Source organism: Hemiscyllium ocellatum, chromosome 20, assembly GCF_020745735.1.
Source record: "Hemiscyllium ocellatum isolate sHemOce1 chromosome 20, sHemOce1.pat.X.cur, whole genome shotgun sequence".
Lineage (NCBI taxonomy): Eukaryota > Metazoa > Chordata > Chondrichthyes > Orectolobiformes > Hemiscylliidae > Hemiscyllium > Hemiscyllium ocellatum.
Genome location: NC_083420.1, coordinates 47817454 through 47836847, shown reverse-complemented (window position 1 = coordinate 47836847; position 19394 = coordinate 47817454). Strand labels below are relative to the sequence as shown.

At 43.4% G+C, this 19394-nt stretch overlaps 1 protein-coding gene across 1 annotated transcript in view; it reads right to left on the bottom strand.

The window, feature by feature from the left end:
• sdk1a (sidekick cell adhesion molecule 1a) overlaps window positions 1–19394 on the bottom strand; it is an 827262-nt gene that overhangs the window by 18589 nt on the left and 789279 nt on the right. Inside the window, exons 39-41 of the mRNA XM_060840817.1 lie at window positions 18739–18900; window positions 12504–12629; window positions 9292–9456 (exon numbers count right to left, since the gene is read on the bottom strand). Of these exons, the coding sequence (XP_060696800.1) occupies window positions 9292–9456; window positions 12504–12629; window positions 18739–18900 (453 nt within the window). The remainder of the gene's footprint in view (window positions 1–9291; window positions 9457–12503; window positions 12630–18738; window positions 18901–19394) is intronic.

Sequence of the window (19394 nt, the reverse complement as noted above, 5' to 3'; positions counted from 1 at the left end):
CCGTCTTTTGACTGGCAAGTAGAATGCTCGATCCTTAGAAAAATAAAATGGTTCTGGATCACATTAATCTTTTTTGGCACACCTTCCATTGGCTTTCTGTTGATTTAGCTATTTACAAATTCATCCTGTTTACTGAGGACAGCCTTTGCCTTATTCTATTAGAGTCATCTTTACGCAAATCTAAAATCTGAGTAACTGTTTTGTATTTCTGTTTTCAAAAACAAAGTTGAACTTGTCTTTTTTTTTAGCCAACCTGTTCAGATATGTTATTACACACCTCTGGAGGAGATGGGACTTGAACCTGGACCTCCTGACTCAGAATTAGGGACACTACTGCACCATTGTATTTCAAAGGTGTCTAAAGATGAACTTGTCTTTTATGACTGCCACTAGACAAATCTTCATGCATTGTCAGACTGTTAACCAAATCAGGCTCATTACTTGTTATGAAATTTAGTATGGCCTGCCCCCTTGTGGTTCTACCAATTCCAATCTTGGTAAAGATTAGCAACTATTGTCAGTAAAAAAGTTCCAAAATCCCAGTTATTTACAAAAATAATGATGCCACAAAGTTGGACAAGGACACTGTTGGTGAGTTTGGAAACCCCTGTATCCTTTTTTATTCTATAAAGATTTCAGTCTTCTGAGAGATTGTTTACAGTCTGTGTCAGTGTCAGTCCCCCTTCGACACCAAATATTTCCATTTCTTACTCATTCTCTCTTTTCAGTTAGGCTATGTCTCAAAAAGCACAAGCTCTGAAACCATGGAGTCTAATATATTGCTACAAAAACTATCCTGAACAAATTCATCAGTTCAAACCCCACAGATTTCATCTCTTCCTAACTCGACTCGATATTTTCTCCTCTTGTCCAATCCCATTTACATCCACTATTCTTCTAACGCTTTGCATCATTTTCAGGATTTCCAGTTCGTTGGCTCCAGCCATCTCTTCACCATGAATGTGCAAACCCTTACACATCCATCCCTCATCGGGGTGGTCTCCGGACTCTCTCTGCTAAAAAAAAGGCCTGAATCGTCCCCATCCACCATCACCCTTTTCGCCTGGTTCAGCTCGTCCTCACTCTGAACAACTTCTCCTTTAACTCCTCTCACTTTCTTCTGGTCAAAGGGACAGCTATGTGCCCCAGTGTGCCTCTCTCTTTGTGGTGTATGTAGAACATTCCTTATTCCAGTCCTATTGGTGCCCCACCCACAACTCTTTCTCAGGTACATCAATGACATCATTGGTGCTGCTTTCCTCTCTCATCCAAAATTGGAAATATTTATTAACTTTGCTTCCAATCTCCATGCCACTGTCACCTCCACCTGGCACATCTCTAACTCATTCCTTCCCTTCCCTGAAATCACTGTTTCCATTTGTGGGGGATAAGCTGGCCACTGATATTCATTAAAAGCCCACTGATTCCCACAGTTGCTTGACTATTCATCCTCACAACCTGCTTCCTTTAAGGACTCTAGTCTAATCTCTCTGTTTCTCCATCTCTGCCACACTTGTTTAGATGATGTCTATTTTGACAAAGGGGCCTTTGAAATGTCTACCTTCTTCCTCAACTGAAGATTCCCCATCACCGATTGACAGGGCCCTCAGCTATGTTTAACCCATCTCCCGTATTTTTTCCCTTACGTCTTCTCTTCCCTCCATAATAGCAATAGGGTCCCATTGATCCTCACTTACCATACCATCAGCATCCAAATCCAAAGCACCATTAACCTCCATTTTGCCACCTTCAGCAAGATGCCACCAATAGACACATAATACACTCTCCTTTGTCAACCTTCTGCAGGGACCATTCCCTCTGGACATTCTGGTCCACTCCTCTCCACACTCAACATACCCCCATAGATCAATGGCACCTTCCCTCGCAACCGCAGGAGGTGTATCACCTGTCCATTTACTTCCTCCGTCGTCAAGATCCAAGATCCCAAACACATCTTCCAGGTGAAGCAGCACTTTACTTGGACTTCACTTAATCCACGAGGAGAAAGTGAGGACTGCAGATTTTGGAGATCAGAGCTGAAAATGTGTTGCTGGAAAAGCGCAGGTCAGGCAGCATCCAAGGAGCAGGAGAGTCAACGTTTCGGGCATCAGCCCTTCTTCAGGAATGAGGAAAGTGTGTCCAGCAGGCTAAGATCAAAGGTAGTGAGGAGGGACTTGGGGGAGGGGCGTTGGAAATGCAATAGATGGAAGGAGGTCAAGGTGAGGGTGATAGGCCGGAGTGGGGGTGGGGGCGGAGAGGTCAGGAAGAAGATTGCAGGTTAGGAGGGCGGTGCTGAGTTTGAGGGATTTGACTGAGACAAGGTGGGGAGAGGGAAAATGAGGAAACTGGAGAAATCTAAGTTCATCCCTTGTGGTTGGAGGGTTCCTAGGCGGTTCCTCCACTTCCCGCTCCTCCACCCTTGAGCCCCGCCTCTCCAACCGCCACCAGGACAGAACCCCACTGGTCCTCATCTACAACCCCACCAACCTCCACATACATCGTATTATCCGTCGTCATTTCCGCCACCTCCAAACGGACCCCACCACCAGAGATATATTTCCCTCCCCTCCCCTATCAGCGTTCCGAAAAGACCACTCCCTCCGTGACTCCCTCGTCAGGTCCACACCCCCCACCAACCCAACCTCCATTCCTCGCACCTTCCCCTGCAACCGCAAGAAATGCAAAACTTGCGCCCACACCTCCCCCCTTACTTCCCTCCAAGGCCCCAAGGGATCCTTCCATATCCGCCACAAATTCACCTGCACCTCCACACACATCATTTACTGCATCCGCTGCACCTGATGTGGCCTCCTCTATATTGGGGAGACAGGCTGCCTACTTGCGGAACATTTCAGGGAACACCTCTGGGTCACCCGGACCAACCAGCCCAACCATCCTGTGGCTCAACACTTCAACTCCCCCTCCCACTCCACCAAGGACATGCAGGTCCTTGGACTCCTCCATTGCCAGACCATAGCAACACGACGGCTGGAGTAAGAGCGCCTCATCATCCACCTAGGAATCCTCCAACCACAAGGAGTAAACTTAGATTTCTCCAGTTTCCTCATTTCCCCTCCCTCCACCTTGTCTCAGTCAAATCCCTCAAACTCAGCACCGCCTTCCTAACCTGCAATCTTCTTCCTGACCTCTCCGTCCCCACCCCTACTCCGGCCTATCACCCTCACCTTGACCTCCTTCCACCTATCGCATTTCCAACGCCCCTCCCCCTACCTTTTTATCTTAGCCTGTGGACACACTTTCCTCATTCCTGAAGGGCTCATGCCCGAAACGTTGACTCTCCTGCTCCTTGGATGCTGCCTGACCTGCTGCGCTTTTCCAGCAACACGTTTTCAGCTCTTCACTTAATCTAGTCTACTATATTCACTGCTGACAATGCTGACACTTTGCAGAACACCTATATTTGTCCACAAAAATAATCCTGAACTTCCAGGTATCTGTCACTTCAACACATCATCTGTGTTCCCTCGCCAACATCTTTGTCTCAGGCTTGGTGCAGTGTTCGTGCAAACCTCAGCGCAATCTGAAAGAATAGCATCTCATTTTCTGCTTGGGAACTCTGCAGCCTTCAGGAATCAATATCGAGCTCAATAATTTTAGAGCCCAACCACCTGCTCCCACGTCCTTATTGGCACGGTGGCTCAGTGGTAAGCATTGCTACCTCTCAGCGCCAGGGACCTGAGTTTGATTCCAGCCTTTGGTGACTGTCTGTGTAGAGTTTGCATATTCTCCCTGTGTCTGCATGGGTTTCCTCTGGGTGCTCTGGTTTCCTCCCACAGTCAGGTGCAGGTTAGGTGAACTGGCCACACTAAATTGCCCATTGTGTTCAGGGACATATAGGCTAAGTGCATTAGTCAGGGGTAAATGTAGAATAATGGGAAATGGGTGTGGGTGTGATACTCTTTGGAGGGCCAGTGTGAACTTGTTGGGCTGAAGGGCTATTTTCACTAACTCTAGGGATTCTAAGATACAACCCCACACAGCAGGCCTTATCATCACATGGGCTGCTAGCACAAACAGGAGAAAATGAGAACTGCAGATGCTGGAAATCAGAGTCAAAAAGCATGGCACTGAGAAAGCGCAGCTGGTCAGGCAGCATCTAAGGAGCAGGCGAGTCGACGTTTTGAGCATGAACTCTTCATTAGGAATGAAGGTGTGGTCCAAGGGGGCTGAGAGATACATGGGAGGGGAGTGGGACTGGGGGCAAGATATCTGTGAATGCGATATGTAGATGAAGGGGGAGGATGATAGTGATAGGTTGGAGAGGAGGGTGGACCAGATGGGTGGGAAGGAAGATGGACAGGTAGGCCAGTTCAAGAGGGCGGTGCCGAGTTAGAGGGTTGAATCTGGGATAAGGTGGGGGCAGGGGAAATGGGGAAACTGGTGAAATCAACAGTGATCCCGTGTAGTTGGAGGGTCGAAGGCCGAAGATGAGGTGTTCTTCCTTCAGGCGTTGGGTGACAAGAGTTTAGTGGTGGAGGAGGCCAAAGACTTGCATGTCCTTGGCAGAGTGTGAGGGGGAGTTGGTGTTCGTCCACAGGGTGGTGAGGTTGTTTAGCGCGTGTGTCCCAGAGATTTTCTCTGAAACGTTCCGTGAGTTGGTATCCTGTCTCCCCAATGTAGAGGAACAACTGACACAGTAGATGACGTGTGGAAGTACTTAAATCTCTGTTGAATGTGGAACGATCCTTTGGGGCCTTGGATGGAGGTCATGGAGGAGGTGTGGGCGCAGGTTTTGCACTTCTTGCAGTGGCAATGGACGATGTCGGGAGTGGCGGGTGAGTTGGTGGGGGGCGTGGACCTGACAAGGGAGTCGCGGAGGGAATGGTCTCTGTGGAACACAGATAGAGGTGGGAAGGGAAATATATCCCTGATGGTGCAGTCTGTTTGTAGATGGCAGAATTAGCAGAGGATGATGCGTTGTACTCAGAGGTTGCTGGAGTGGAAGGTGAGGACCAGGGAGTTCTGTCCTTGTGATTGGAAGGGTGGGGTTCAAGGGCAGAGGTGTGAGAAGTGGAGGAGATGCACTGGAGGAGACCACGTGGGTGGGGAAATTGTGGTCCCTGAAGAAAGAGGCCATTTGGGATGTTCTATGGTGGAATTGGTCTTCCTGGGAGCAGATGCGACGGAGGTGGAGGAACTGGGAGCAAGGGATAGCATTTTTGCAGGAGGCAGGGTGGAAGGTGGTGTAGTCCAGGTAGCTGTAGGAGTTAGTGGGTTTGCAGTAGATGTCCGTGTTGAGTCGGTCACTGGAAATAGAGATGGAGAGATCCAGGAACGGGAGGGAGGTGTCCGAGATGATCCAGGTGAACTTGAGGTCGGGCTGAAAGGTGTTTGTGAAGTTGACGAACTGTTCAGCGTCCTCATGGAAGCACAAGGTGCCACTGATAGGGGCAGGTGGAAGCTGAGACGATGGGTCGACCGGGTGCAGTTAGGTTTGTGAATTTTGTGTAGAAGGCAGAACCTTCGTCAGGTATGTGGAACAATCTATCTTTTGCTGGGTACGTGGAACAGTCCACCTTCCACAGCTACACCGGCACTACGTCCCACCTTTTCCTCCACTACATAGATGACTGTAACGGCACTACCTTGTGCTCCCATAAGGAGGTTGAACAGTTCATCAATTTCACGAACACGTTCTACCTTGGCATCAAATTCACCTGGATCATCTCGGACACCTCCCTCCCTTCCTGGACCTCTCCATCTCCATTTCTGGTGACTGTCTCAACAGGACATATACTTCAAACCCACCGAATCCCACAGATACCTGGACTATACCTCCTCCCACCCTGTCTCCTGTAAAAACACTATCCCTCATTCCCAATTCTTCCGCCCCCGATGCATCTGCTCCCAGTTGGACCAATTCCACCATAGAACATTTCAGATGGCCTCCTTCTTCAGGGACCGCAATTTCCCCTTTCACATGGTCAACGAGGCCTTCTGGCACATCTCCTCCACTTCCCGCACCTCTGCCCTTGAACCCAATCCATTCAATTGCAACAAGGGCAGAACACCCCGGTCCTCGCTTTCCACTCCACCAACCTCCGTACAAAATGTCATCCTCTGCTAATTCCGCCACTTACAAACAGACCCCACCACCATGGATATATTTCCTTCCCCTATCTGCGTTCCACAGAGACCATTCTCTCCGTGACTCCGTTGTCAGGTCCACACCCCCTACCAGCCCACCCACTATTTACGACATCTTCCATTGCCACCGCAAAAAGTGCAAAACCTGTGCCCACACCTCCTCCCTGACCTCCATCCAAGGCCCCAAAAGATCGTTCCACATCCAACAGAGACTTCCACAGATGTTATCTACTGTGTCCGTTGCTCCTCCAATTTGGGAGACAGGTCACCAATATCTCTGGGACACATGCGCTAAACAACCTCATCACCCTGTGGACAAACACTTCAACTCCCCCTCACACTCTGCCAAGGTCATGCAAGTCTTTTGCCTCCTCCACTATTAAACTCTTGCCACCCGACGCCTAGAGGAAGAACGCCTGATCTTCCACCTTCGACCCTCCAACCACACGGGATCAATGTTGATTTCACCAGTTCCCCCATTTCCCCTGACCCAACCTTATCCCAGATCCAACTCTCTAACTTGGCACTGCCCTCTTGAACTGTCTTACCTGTCCATCTTCCTTCCCACCTATCCGGTCCACCCTCCTCTCCAACCTATCACTGTCATCCTCCACCTTCATCTACATATCGCATTCACAGATACCTTGCCCCCAGTCCCACTCCCCTCCCATTTATCTCTCAGCCCCCTTGGACCACACCTTCATTGCTAATGAAGAGCTCATGCTCAAAACGTTGACTCGCCTGCTCCTTAGCACAGCTGGTCAGGCAGCATCTTTCTCAGTACCATGCTTTTTGACTCTGCGAGCACAACCAATCCATGTCAGCCACTAATGATTTTTATTAGCAGTTATTCATTCTCCTCGGCTGACAATTATCCATTCCTTTGTCTGCCCAACTGGATTACAGTTTTTCTCTCTCTCTGTCTGGGCTCCACCTCCACCTATCATTTACTACTCATCTTCAATGACTCCTTCAACTCACCTTTTCCTGGCCACATTCAGTTCTGAAGAGGAGTCACTGGACCTGAAACATTTCTCTCCGCAGATACTGCCAGACCTGTTGAGTTTTTCTATGAATTTCCGTTTGTATTTCTGATTTCCAACATTCGCAGTTATTTTTTCCAAGAAATTCATAAACTGACTTGCACTACTCTGCTTGTCCCAATTTATATGAAAATTAAAATCTCACATTAGAAGCACTCTGCCTTTGTTATAGGCTTGTCTAATCTCTTCATAGGGGTCATATACATAACTCCAGAGAACTAATAAATAGGAAGGATTTTAAGACTAGCGACTCCACCTCCATCATCTGAATATCTGTCATTAGGTACTCTTACAATTCAAGTGATTACACCTTTAAATACTAAGCCTTCTTCCTCCGTATTTACTGGATTCTATTATCTTTCTGTAAATATCATGGTTTGGTATATTCAGTTACCAATCCTGACTGTATTGAAGCTAAGTCTCTGTAATTGCTGTCACATCAGCATACCCTTTAGGTTGAATTTGTGCCCATGTTTTTTCAGTTCCATACAATTTCTGCATTTTTATGAAGATCACCCGGTTAGGTCATTCATCTTACGTTGTCCTCCTGCTTTGATGTCTTTTTTTCCATATACTTTTTATTTCTCTTTTAGTTTTCCCTTTTATATAGTATCACACTTGAAGACAGTTTTAGTGCCTTGCTCCAGATACACTCCAGAAAGGATCTTTCCTTTATTGTTGGCCCCAACGTGGATCACATGACTAGATCTCGCCAACATCATTTCATGTCACTTCAAAATATTTGTCACCTTGATAGGCAACAAACAAAAAACTATTCTTGATCCTGTTTACAAAAGTCTGCTATCTACCTCTTTATTTAATCAATTCATTGTAACTATCACATTACAGTTCCTTTCTTTACCCTGTTGGACAGGTTCCTGCTTTGAGATGCCTTGGTTACAATTCTATACATCCTTCTGAATGTCTATACTCCTATCCACTGGAAGCAAGTGCATTGTACCAGTGGGATAGCACCAGGTTTTGAACTAGCTCCTTCTCTACCTAGCCTGGTTGCTTTTGTCTGTGCACTAACCACCAGATCAACCTCATGCTGATTTTGTATCTTTTAACAAGGTGTGATTGAGGTCTCAAGCAAATTAGCCATGTATTCCTTCCTCTCCACATGTTACAGTACCATCACTGCTGTTGAGCAAAAATTATGAAAACATTCAAATGATGGAAAAGTCCAAAAAATTAAAACATTTTGTTCATGAAATCAGGTTACACTGTAAATAAATGGGTCACATGCAGCAGTTGGTGAATGTGACCTTGAACTGATATGAAACTGCAACTTTCCTTTGATAACAAAAACAGAAATTTCCAGAGAAATTCTACAGATCTGGCAGCAGCTGTAGAGAGAAAGCAGAGCTTATGTTTCAGGTCCAGTTGGACCTGCTGTGTTTCTCCAGCAATTTCTGTTTGTATTTCAGATTTTTAGCATCCACAGTTCTTTGCTGTTTTAAAAAATGCTTCTTTAATACTCTCTTCTGTCACGAAGAGCAGAAAGTAACTGTCAGTAAAAATCAGTAGTTTTAATAATATACAGTACAAATGTGATTAAATGCAAACAAACCCCCTTAGCAAAACACATCAAGCCAAGTCCCTGCAGTCTTACCAGACCATAGGGCTGCTCTCACATTAGAGAGAGAAAGACATGCCTGGTAGTAATTTGGCCTGAGGGCCACCATACCTCAGGCGAGGGGAGAGAGGTTGAGATGGAGAGTCATTCATAGTAACCTCAGCCAGTGTGGGGATTGAACCCATGGTGGTAGCATCACACTGCTTCACAAACTAACCGTCCAGCCAATTGAGCTAAGCCAACCCCCACCAAGACATGCACATCATTAATATTTGTAACTTCATTTAGAAGGTAAAATAGAGGATTGGAAAAGCTATAAATCAAATAAATTATGAATTTATCCTAATTTATCATCCTGACACTGAAGCTCTACACCATTAATGTCAGCTACTGTGATGATGAAGAGACAGCTTGCTAATAATCAACATTCTGTCAATGCTCTGTAACTTGTAAATAGGAAATTGGAAACAACATCCAAGAGAATTCACTCTCCATCGATTCATTCCTCCACCATCAGAAAATGATTGAGTTAAGTAATATGCAGCAAATAATTAAATTTACCTGATGTTACAATGGATGCTGTGCTTGGTTCCCCATATCCAAATTGATTGACCGCGATAATCCGAAATTCATAACTCACTCCTTGCTTTAGCTGATCCCGACTAACTACATAGGATGTCACATCACCAGGTATGTCCTTCACAAATGTATCCCACAAACCTTCATCTAAGAAAAAAAATAAATCATGTTAAAGCATCCAAACAGTAAAAATATGATATCACAGAACACAAAAACTGTCAAGGGTTTTAGGTCAACTTGATAGCATTAATAATTATTTTTAACACATTTTGTTCTTAATGTTACCTTCATTTTGTGCATTTTGACAATGCCATTAACAGCTGATCACAGCAGCTCATCTTTTGACTGGAAGTGAGCGAGTGCCTGGTCTTTGGTAGTCCTTTCATCACTAGAGTTAGGAAAATTTCTTCCTAGACCAGGTGTAGATACCTGCCAGTGGTATGCTCACCAGACTGTGTTCCAAAGTGTGACCTGAGAAGAGTACCCAGCAAGGTGACATTCTGAGCTAGGGGAAGGTGCAGGGGAAAGCCTTGCTGGTGCATCCTTTGAGGTTTCACCAGTTTCCTCTTAGATGTAGAGGCAGCCACTATTTCTGACTTTTTTGTGGGTGCCAATCAATGTTCCTTCTCAGATGTGTGGATGAACAGCCACTTGGAGAGTTTGTACACATTGAGCTGTGTGTGAATACTTTGATTTCCAGTTTCGGAAGTCACTGCCGCATATGAATCCCAGAGGTCTGCGCAGCAATAGGAAGAATTAATGCCATTAATGCTTGCATAAGACATTAGAAGGAATTAGCTGTTGATGATGGATAAAAGCTTGTGCAGATTAATAATGAATGAGCAAAGAGCACAGCACACCACTGTGCATACTGGGTAATTTTGTTTTCTTCTTTGTGGACATCTAAGGTGTCTGTATGGATCAATTTCAATAATGGGATCAGCTACACTTAGCAGAGCAGTTCCAGAATTTTCATCTCGAGTCGAATAAGTAAGGACCATGATTCCTGCCACCTTCCCAATGCATGTCCGCACACCCCATACCCCCACCCCACAGGTTTGGAAGTTTCAGCTTGTCTATGTGCCAATTTTTCTGTAATGAGCTATAATATTAGACATACATATAATGGGAGTGGATGGAGGAGCAACGTACAAACTGGAGGGGTGGTGAGGTATCCCCGGTGTGAGAGCATAAAGCACAGAGGGCAGGACAGGTTAGGAGTTTGGGACAATAAGATGGGTGAGAGATGTTGACTCAAGATAATGCATGCAACACTGAAGGTTGCTGTCTGTGTGCTTTACAGTGGTAGGATTAGAGTGAGTGGTGGTCCTGTGAGGACCAGGTAGCAGAGACAAGATGGTTCCAATTACCCTTGCAGAGCACACAAGATCATTGACCTTCTTTCTTCTCTACTGGATGCCCTTCTTCATTCAGGCCACTACACTGAACTATGTTGTGATGTGTGTCCAGGCTTGCTCAGTTTGGTGTTGCGGCCTCCTTTCTCTATTTAAATAATATTCAGCTCCTCTAGCCTCCAATGCACATAACTTCATATTCCAACAGCCAAGATTGTACCTCTGACTTAAAATGTCTACATCCCTCTGCAGACTCTTTGTGTCATCCCATTACTTGCCTTCCCACTTATTTCTGTATCATATGACAAGTTGCTAATAGTGGTTCAAGAAGACAGCTCACCAGTACTTTCTCAAGGGCAACTAGGGACAGACAACAAATGATACCCAGGTTGCATAAGTGAATAAAAAAAGTACATTCACTTTCCTCAACCAAGTCAATAATACAGACTGTTACTAATAGTCACCCAAGTATTGATCCCCGTAGGTATGGGTTGCCATCCTTAAAATGCTCCCCTGATCTCAACTCTGTCTTTTATTAGTTAGCCAATCTTTTATTCTTGCCACTCTGCTACCTTCAACACCATGGGTCTTGACTGTGTGCCAAGTATCTTACTCAACAAAATACAAATTAAAAATGGGAAAATCTTGCCAACAGGGTTGGATCAAAAGTTTCTACAATATACTGTTTGAGTGTGTGATTGGTAGGAACACATGTCTTTGTGTGTGTCTGTGTGTGTATTTTATTATATGTATTTTGAGTGTTATAAGTGTGCTAAGTCAAAGTTTTTGTATACCAATCAACTCCAATCTGAGTTCCCTGCCTGAAAGCCTTTGAACATTACTTACCTTTGCTCTACCTGTGCAATGTTTGGTTAAAACTCTCATTTGCATCTTACTCACTTCCAGATGTGACTATTCCAACATTTAAATAACTAGTTTAAATAACTAAATAACACATCCTCCTAGGCCCTTTACACTCACACACACTCATAACACTGCCCCCTCCCCCCAAACATATACACACACCCACATGCACACATACATATATAAGTTTATGGGGTGAATTTGTATTGCAGAATTACATTTCACTTTGCTCAATAACTGCATGAATCCATGTAAGATTCTGTAAATCTGTCTTTCAGATAAGAATCCGTCTGACCATTGTGGCATAGACAGTCTCATTTGGAAACTCACACCTTCAATACATTATCTGGGCCAACATGACACCCATTGTTAAAGTTCACTTGAGAATGTAACTTTTTAAAAAAAAAGTTATGTGATTTACACATGAAAGAACTGAAACCAACATGGTCATTCTAAAAGATGAGAGACTTAAAAACAATCTGGGTCTTTTGCAACATATAATTTCAGTTACATCACACTGTAAACATTTGCTATATATTCTGTGTCGTACAATCTTATTCTCCACAATCACCTGATGAAGGAGCAGCGCACTGAAAGCTGGTGCCTCCAAAAAAACCTGTTGGACTATAACCTGGTGTTGTGTAATTTTAAACTTTGTATAGCCCAGTCGAACACTGGTGTCTTCAAATCATGACTAACTTTGACAAAGATTTATTTTCTTGAATGTTCTACCTCATAGGAAGAACAAAAGCTGAGAGCATGGATTCAACCTCTACCTGAAAGCTATATCTTCAGGGTAGGGAACAATGCTATGTATTATCATTCATTTTTAACAGGAAAATTGAAAAAAAAGAAAGCAACATATTTAAAGAAATTCTCAAACCAGGATGGTCTCCTGTAACACATTTGAACTATTAAGGAAATCACTTTGAAGTTTACTAAGATGAACTACTGCTGGAAGTCAGCTATGCTCACCAGAAGGTCGTGCTTCAATTACATAGCCTTGTATTGGTCCCGCTCCAAGCAAACCCTGTGTCCAATGAACAGTGAGTGTAGAGGCTGTTTCACTAATTGAGGGGTTCAGCGGGGGACCAGGGGAACCTGCACAAAAAGTCAAGAAATTACTCTAAAAAGTAAAGAATAAAAGCAATTTGCATGGAAACATTGAGATTTTAGAAATTATGATGTTCAATGAGTATTAAGCACTCAGTTAATGAGTTAGTTATCCATTTAAAATATTGAAACCAATGTTACATCAGTACCAGTTTTCCACCCCTCCCCCCCCCCCCGCATTAAGATGCCGACTCCCAACAAAGAAACTAATAACTCCCCACCAACATTAAGTAAAAGTAGAGGTGCACTGAGGGCTGTTTCTTGGTGGTGCGGTCTTAGAGTCATACAGCATGGAAACAGATCCTTTGATCCAAATCGTTCATGCCAAACTAAACCAATCTGACTGGATTGTGTTTAGTCCATAACCCTCTAAATCCTTCCTATTCACGTACCTGTCCAAATATCTTTTAAATGCTGTAATTGTACTTGCATTTACCACTTCCTCTGGCAGTTCATTTCACATACCAATCCCGCTGTTTGCAAAATTCATCCATCCAGTCCCTTTTAAATCTCTCTCCTCTCACATTAAAATTATGCCCACTAGTTTTGAACTCCTTGGTTGGTGAAAATTAACCTTTGCTGAAAATGTGTTGTTGGAAAAGCGCAGCAGGTCAGGCAGTATCCAAGGAACAGGAGAATCGACATTTCGGGCATAAGCCCTTCTTCAGGAAAGCTCTTCTTCCTGAAGAAGGGCTTATGCCCAAAACTTCGATTCTCCTGTTCCTTGGATGCTGCCTGACCCGCTGCGCTTTTCCAGCAACACATTTTCAGCTCTGATCTCCAGCATCTGCAGACCTCACTTTCTCCTCAAAAATTAACCTTTGCCATTTTTGGTGATGAATCGGATGGATGAAAATACAGACAAAAGATGCGTGTGAACTTGGGTTAAAATGCAACAATGCCTTGATGCTATTTAAGTAAGCAATTATAAACCAGCAGTAACATTTATGTTATTGAAGTCTAACAATTTCTAATGTATGAAGACTGCTGTTAATTAGAAGTCCTTTTATTTGATTATTCATTTTAATGTATTGGACTCATGCTTAAAAATCTGGATAGGTGATAATTTCTATGAGCCTAACATTACTTAAAAGGAAATTCTATTTCTAGGCACACCTAATCCAAGTGTGTTACAGATTCTGATCTGGCATGAGCGATTTAAAGAGTCTAAGTGCAGTTAGAAATGGCTAGTTATTGAATGAATTAGAAATTGTCATGACAACATTTCCCATTTATCTTGGTACCAGGTGTTGTGAAGGAAAAATGCTAGTTACAGCACAAACATTGCTTATTACGTTTCCTCGTGAATCCATATTCAAGACTCTTCTGTTAAATGTATTATTGGATGTAGGATCACATGGGGACTGAACTAGAGAATTGTCTTGTGATGTTACTGAACCACCGTGCATTACTGAACCTTATTAGATTCCCAATTTCACATTCCGCAAAATGAAAGTGCATCCTTTAACACTGCTGGAAATACAAATCTTAAAAAGAAAACATGATTTCTCTCTGTCTTCCCCAAGCCCACTAATTAATTCTTCCCATGCAAGGACATGCCTCGGCTAGCAGGCAAGTGCCTCTCAAGGTTTTGTCTGTGTCACTCCACTTACTAAGAGTCAATGGTTAACTGAGCAGAAACCAACTGTTTTTTTCTCGTTGTTTTGGTGAAATGCCAAGCCTTTGCCTACTATCTGGCTTGACAACATTTATCAGAGATTGGTTTCTTATGTGTGCTACATGCAGCATAGTCACAGATATGCTCTTTCAGCTTCCCTATGTAATTGGCTGATGAAATTCTATCACTCCTGCAATGAGATCCTTTGCAAAATAAATAATGAAAATTAGCATCCAGGAAGAAAATAAGCTGTATTTTTTTTGAGTAAATTTTTGAGTTGGATGGGTGATATAAACAGATTTTTAAGACTACATAAATGGATGATTAAGTACATTTTTCTGGATCTCAGTTTTTGTCAATTCACATGGAAATGATTTGTGCATTTTCAAATTGTGATGGTATCTTTCAGACATCATTTCACAATAATTGCTTTAAAAAGTGCCATATTTGATGCAGAGTTCATTGGTGGAACAGCCATGCTAACATAGCTAACACATATACAACAGCCTTTGGGATAAGCGAAATGTCATAATACTGAAGGAAACTCAACTAATATCCCAGCGATGTAAATAGAAAATGTTAAAAAAAAGCTCATGTTGCATTTCTTTGTTAGACATTACAGAAATGCTTAAGAGAAATGGCACATCAGCTCAAAGGTTAGTCTTTGTTTAAGATGTATGCTGGAATTTAATACTGGTATCAGGAACCTGATGTTGGGAACAAACAGGGATCCAGAGCTTGCAACTGCCAGCAGTGCACTCAACAGCACAGTCTTCCCAGAGGTGGCCTTTGCATTTCAGCTCACAATGCTGCTGGCCCAATCAGAGGACTGATACATCTATTAGCTCCCGAGCCTTGTAAGTCTACCAGGACAGGTAGGTACTGCTGAGACAGGTCAGGCAGAGCAAGGGTGAAGCTACATGGAGAAACTAACAGAGGACATGGATAGAAATGAAATATCAAGAGGGCCCAAAGATGGTGGACACTTTGGAGCATGGGGAAAATCACTCCAGATAAAATCATTTGGTCCATTTATGTGGTTTTTCTTGTTGATTGCCCTATTAATGATTCTTGGAGATTCTGGTACTAATAGCCTCTAGTCTGAACCAGTGGCTTCCACACAGGGTGGCACTGTCACTCAACTGGTGAAAAAATAATGGCAAGGCTTCTAAATCACCCTAATTCAAGCCTCGCAGTGATAATTGATTGCCTGCCTTCCATGGAGCAGGCAGTCAATCCTAATCCCAGTCTGTTTCCTGTCACTGGGACTGTGTCAAGAAGCTGTTCTGATGAGATTTCCCCATGTATTTCCATCTGTCCCTGCTTCCATGCTGACCACAATGGGGCTGGAAAAATTCAGCCCTATGCAACCGGCAAATATCAGTGGAATGAAATGATGAATGCAAATGATTTAAATCTTATGTTACTCACTGCATTTACTGAAATTTGATATTCTGTATAGTAACCGGCAAACATAACAATCATTAAAAATAGTTATCTTGTTAAGTAATTGTAATCATCAATCTGCAGGAAATGGAGAATGAATTTGAGTTGTTAGGACATTAATGTAGTGTTTAAGATAAAATCTAATAGTTGCCCAAAATACGATTGGGATTTCAGGTTTAATGCACAGTGTGCAACACACTGGCCAAGTGCAGCAAAAATGCATAAGTATTCATTAAACACTAAAGATTCCTTCTGGATTGTAGTTATTAATGCTGAAATGAATCTTTATCTGGTTTTGCTAAAACAGGTTTTGCTAAACCTGAAAGCAGTCACTTGCAGTTACAATGGATTGGATTAATGGAGAAAGTGGGGCTTTTTGGTGGCTGCAGAGCTGGTGAGAGCCCTATGTCATTTCCTTTGGGAAGGCCCATGACATTAATGATGGACAGTGGATCAAGGACCCCAGGCAAAAAGGTAATGCTGGTAGCCCTATTAAGTAGCAATGCCGCCAGGGATACAGTGAATGCTATCAGTACAACACCTACCAAAACCTAGTATTATTGCTGGATCTCAGGCAACAAGAAAGAGATGATGGAAGGGAGTCACAGTTTTTTTGTGAGGGTTGTCACAATGGCGAAGTGGATTCAGCAATAAGGTCAGGAAAGTGGCAGCATGCTTCCCCCTCCAGCCCCTGCTGCCAATCCTCTCACAGAATCATCGATTTCCTACAGTGCAGATGGAAGCTATATGGCCTATCAAGTCTGCACCAAACCAACAAAGAGCATTCCATCCAGACCCAACCCCATCACATAACCCCACATTCACCATGGCTAATCCAGCTAGTCTACACATCCCCGAACACTAAAGACAATTTCACTATGGCCAAGCCATCTAATTTGCACATTGTTGGACTGCAGAAGGAAACTGGAACACCTGGAGGAAACCCACAAAAACATGAGGAGAACGTGCTTACTCCAGACAGACAGTCACCTGAGGCTGGAACAGAACCAGGTTTCTGGTGCACTGAGGCAGCAGTGCTAACCACTCAGCCACTGTGCCAGCCTTGATAAGAAACTGCAGTGCCTCAGTGAGAGAAGTCCCCCCAACTTCACCACCTTCTCATCCGGCAAGGAGATGGAGGGGTTCAAAACTAGGGGGCGTATTTTTAAGGTGAGAGGAGAAAAATTTAAAAAGGACAACGTTTTTAACAGAATGATTAGTGGGTGGAATGAACTACCAAAGGAAGTGGTGAATGCAGTTAGATTTACAACATGTAAAAGACATTTGGATGACTGCATGATAGGAAAGGTTTGAAGGGATATGGGCCAAGTGTAATTAGGTAGGACTTGTTTCATTTGGGATCATGGTCTGTGTGGAGTAGCTGGACCAAAACATCTGTTTCCATGCTGTATAACTCCAAGGCTCTCAGACTGCAAGTTATCATGCAGATGTTTGTTCTCCATCTGGCAAGCCCTCTGCCTGCTGAACGTCTGACAAAGCCTTTAAGTGCACATTAATTGTTCATTTAATGCCCTCAACTGACCCTGGGCAGGCCAGCCATCCATGGGCTATTACCTTCCGCCACCCTCCTGCATCTTAGCTCACCATGGGGGAAGGTGCTAAAATCCTTCAGTGTATCCAGCAGAATTTCATGCCTGTACACAACACATGACTCCTAATTCTCAGAATTTCACATACCAAACAAGATCATAAAATCGCTCAAATACGTGGGTCCTGGCCATTAGAAATGTAAATTTGCAAACATGATTAGATGTCATGTAATCAAAGCTCCAAGAACACATACCAGCAGAGTTGGCAACCCTATTTGAAACTAATGGTACTAGATAAAGGACTTTCAACATTGATTAATGGTTGGTATAAAACTAAATGCAAGTGGTAAAAAGTTGAAATACTATGAGGTAATTTGGGAAACAAATATTGTCTTGATTGCCTCTTTTATACATGAGTATATCTTAATGATTAATTTTGCTATTTCTGATTTCTTTTGGTGAATGAGGACTGTTGTTGTACATATACCCCACAGTAAACAGGAGATGGATGGGGCTAAGCTATGGTTCAAGTTTAAATCATCAGGAAATCTGTCGTTATGGAGCATCCACCATTTCTATGATGATGGATTGTATATAGTGGGTGTTCTTTTTTGGCAGAGGAAAGGCACTCCATTGTAGTATATAAATCATGCTCTGAGTGTGCAGATTAAAGGGAGCCTACATTAAATGTAATAGTTTGCAGGGCTCAAGAAACCTGGTAGTGATACGTAAAAACAGCTTTTGTTTCCATCAGGTATGTGCTTTCTAGAAGATTTTGTGGTCCAGGAGCTGGAGTGCGTCCTGTGGCTTTTCAAGCAAACTTTTGGCCATTTTTTGAAGTGTGGCCTAAGCTTCTGAGCACATCTACTTCCTCACCTCCACCCAAATGCTTATCTCTGGCCTGCTCAATATTAACTGCTTGATGCCACCCCTCAACCTCAAGCCTACTCTATGATTACCTAATGCCCAATCCCTTTCCAACTCCTGATCTCTGGTCTGTACGTGCCCTAGGCCCCAGACGGAAAAAATAAAAGCAAAGCTTGTGAATGATGTGCACTGATCCAACATGTTTTATGTACCTCAGGACAGTGCTCCAGTATGACCGGTATGTCCATTTCCAAGTTTTTTTTAAAACTGCGTTTTTCTTCTGGGTTGAACAATAATCACTTTCTGCCAACTGCCCGTTTATCACCATTGCTCATCTCTCCTCCCCAGACCTGGATGTTTGCTAATTGCTGCAGACTATCGGAGTTCCTGCCTGCCACCGTGGTTTTCCAGCCTGGTAGATGGCCAGGCTGCCAATCCAACTGACTGACAGGCAAGAAATGAAAGAAGGAAATTATAATGAGGTCCTGCATTAATATCTGTATGATCTCTGAATCCTTGGGACACCCCTCAAATCACTGCCATGACAAAAATATCAGAATTGCAGAGTTAATCCAGTAACATCAAGATACAGGCTAATACAACTTAGGAGTTTTACCTTCTTCTGGTCCTGGTGTAACATTAGCCCTTATCTCAGGGCCGAAGGTGTAGGTTCTGGCTCGGACATGAAAGGTGTAAGGGACCCCCTTAAACAAATCCCGAACCTTCAGCCAGCGTTGATTGTTGCCTCTCAGGTCGACTGTCACCACTTTACTCACACCTAAACAAAAAGAACGAATGAATGAAGGAACTGTTCCAAATAACTGAGCCGAAGGAAAATGTTAGCATCTGTGAACAAAATAGTTTGAATCTATAATAAAGAGCTTTGCTATCCACTTACACTGAATTAGGAACTTACTGGAGATAATTTAGAATTTGTTCAAAAGTGTAAAACAATGGTCAATTAAATAAACAAATATGTCCAAAAGAACTGTGGATGCTGGAAATCAGAAACAAAAATAGAAATTGCTGGAAAAACTCAGCACTTCTGGCAGCATCTGTAGTGAGACATCAAGAGACCGCAATGGGGAAACGAAGTGCAGACTGGATGTCCACTTTGCAGAATACGTACATTCTACCCACAAAAAAGACCTCAAGCTTTTAGTTGCCTGCTACTTCAACACATCACCGTATTCCCTGGCAAATATCCCTGTCTCAGGCTTGCTGCAATGCTTCAGCAAAGCTCAGCATAAGCTGAAAGAAGACCTGCTCATT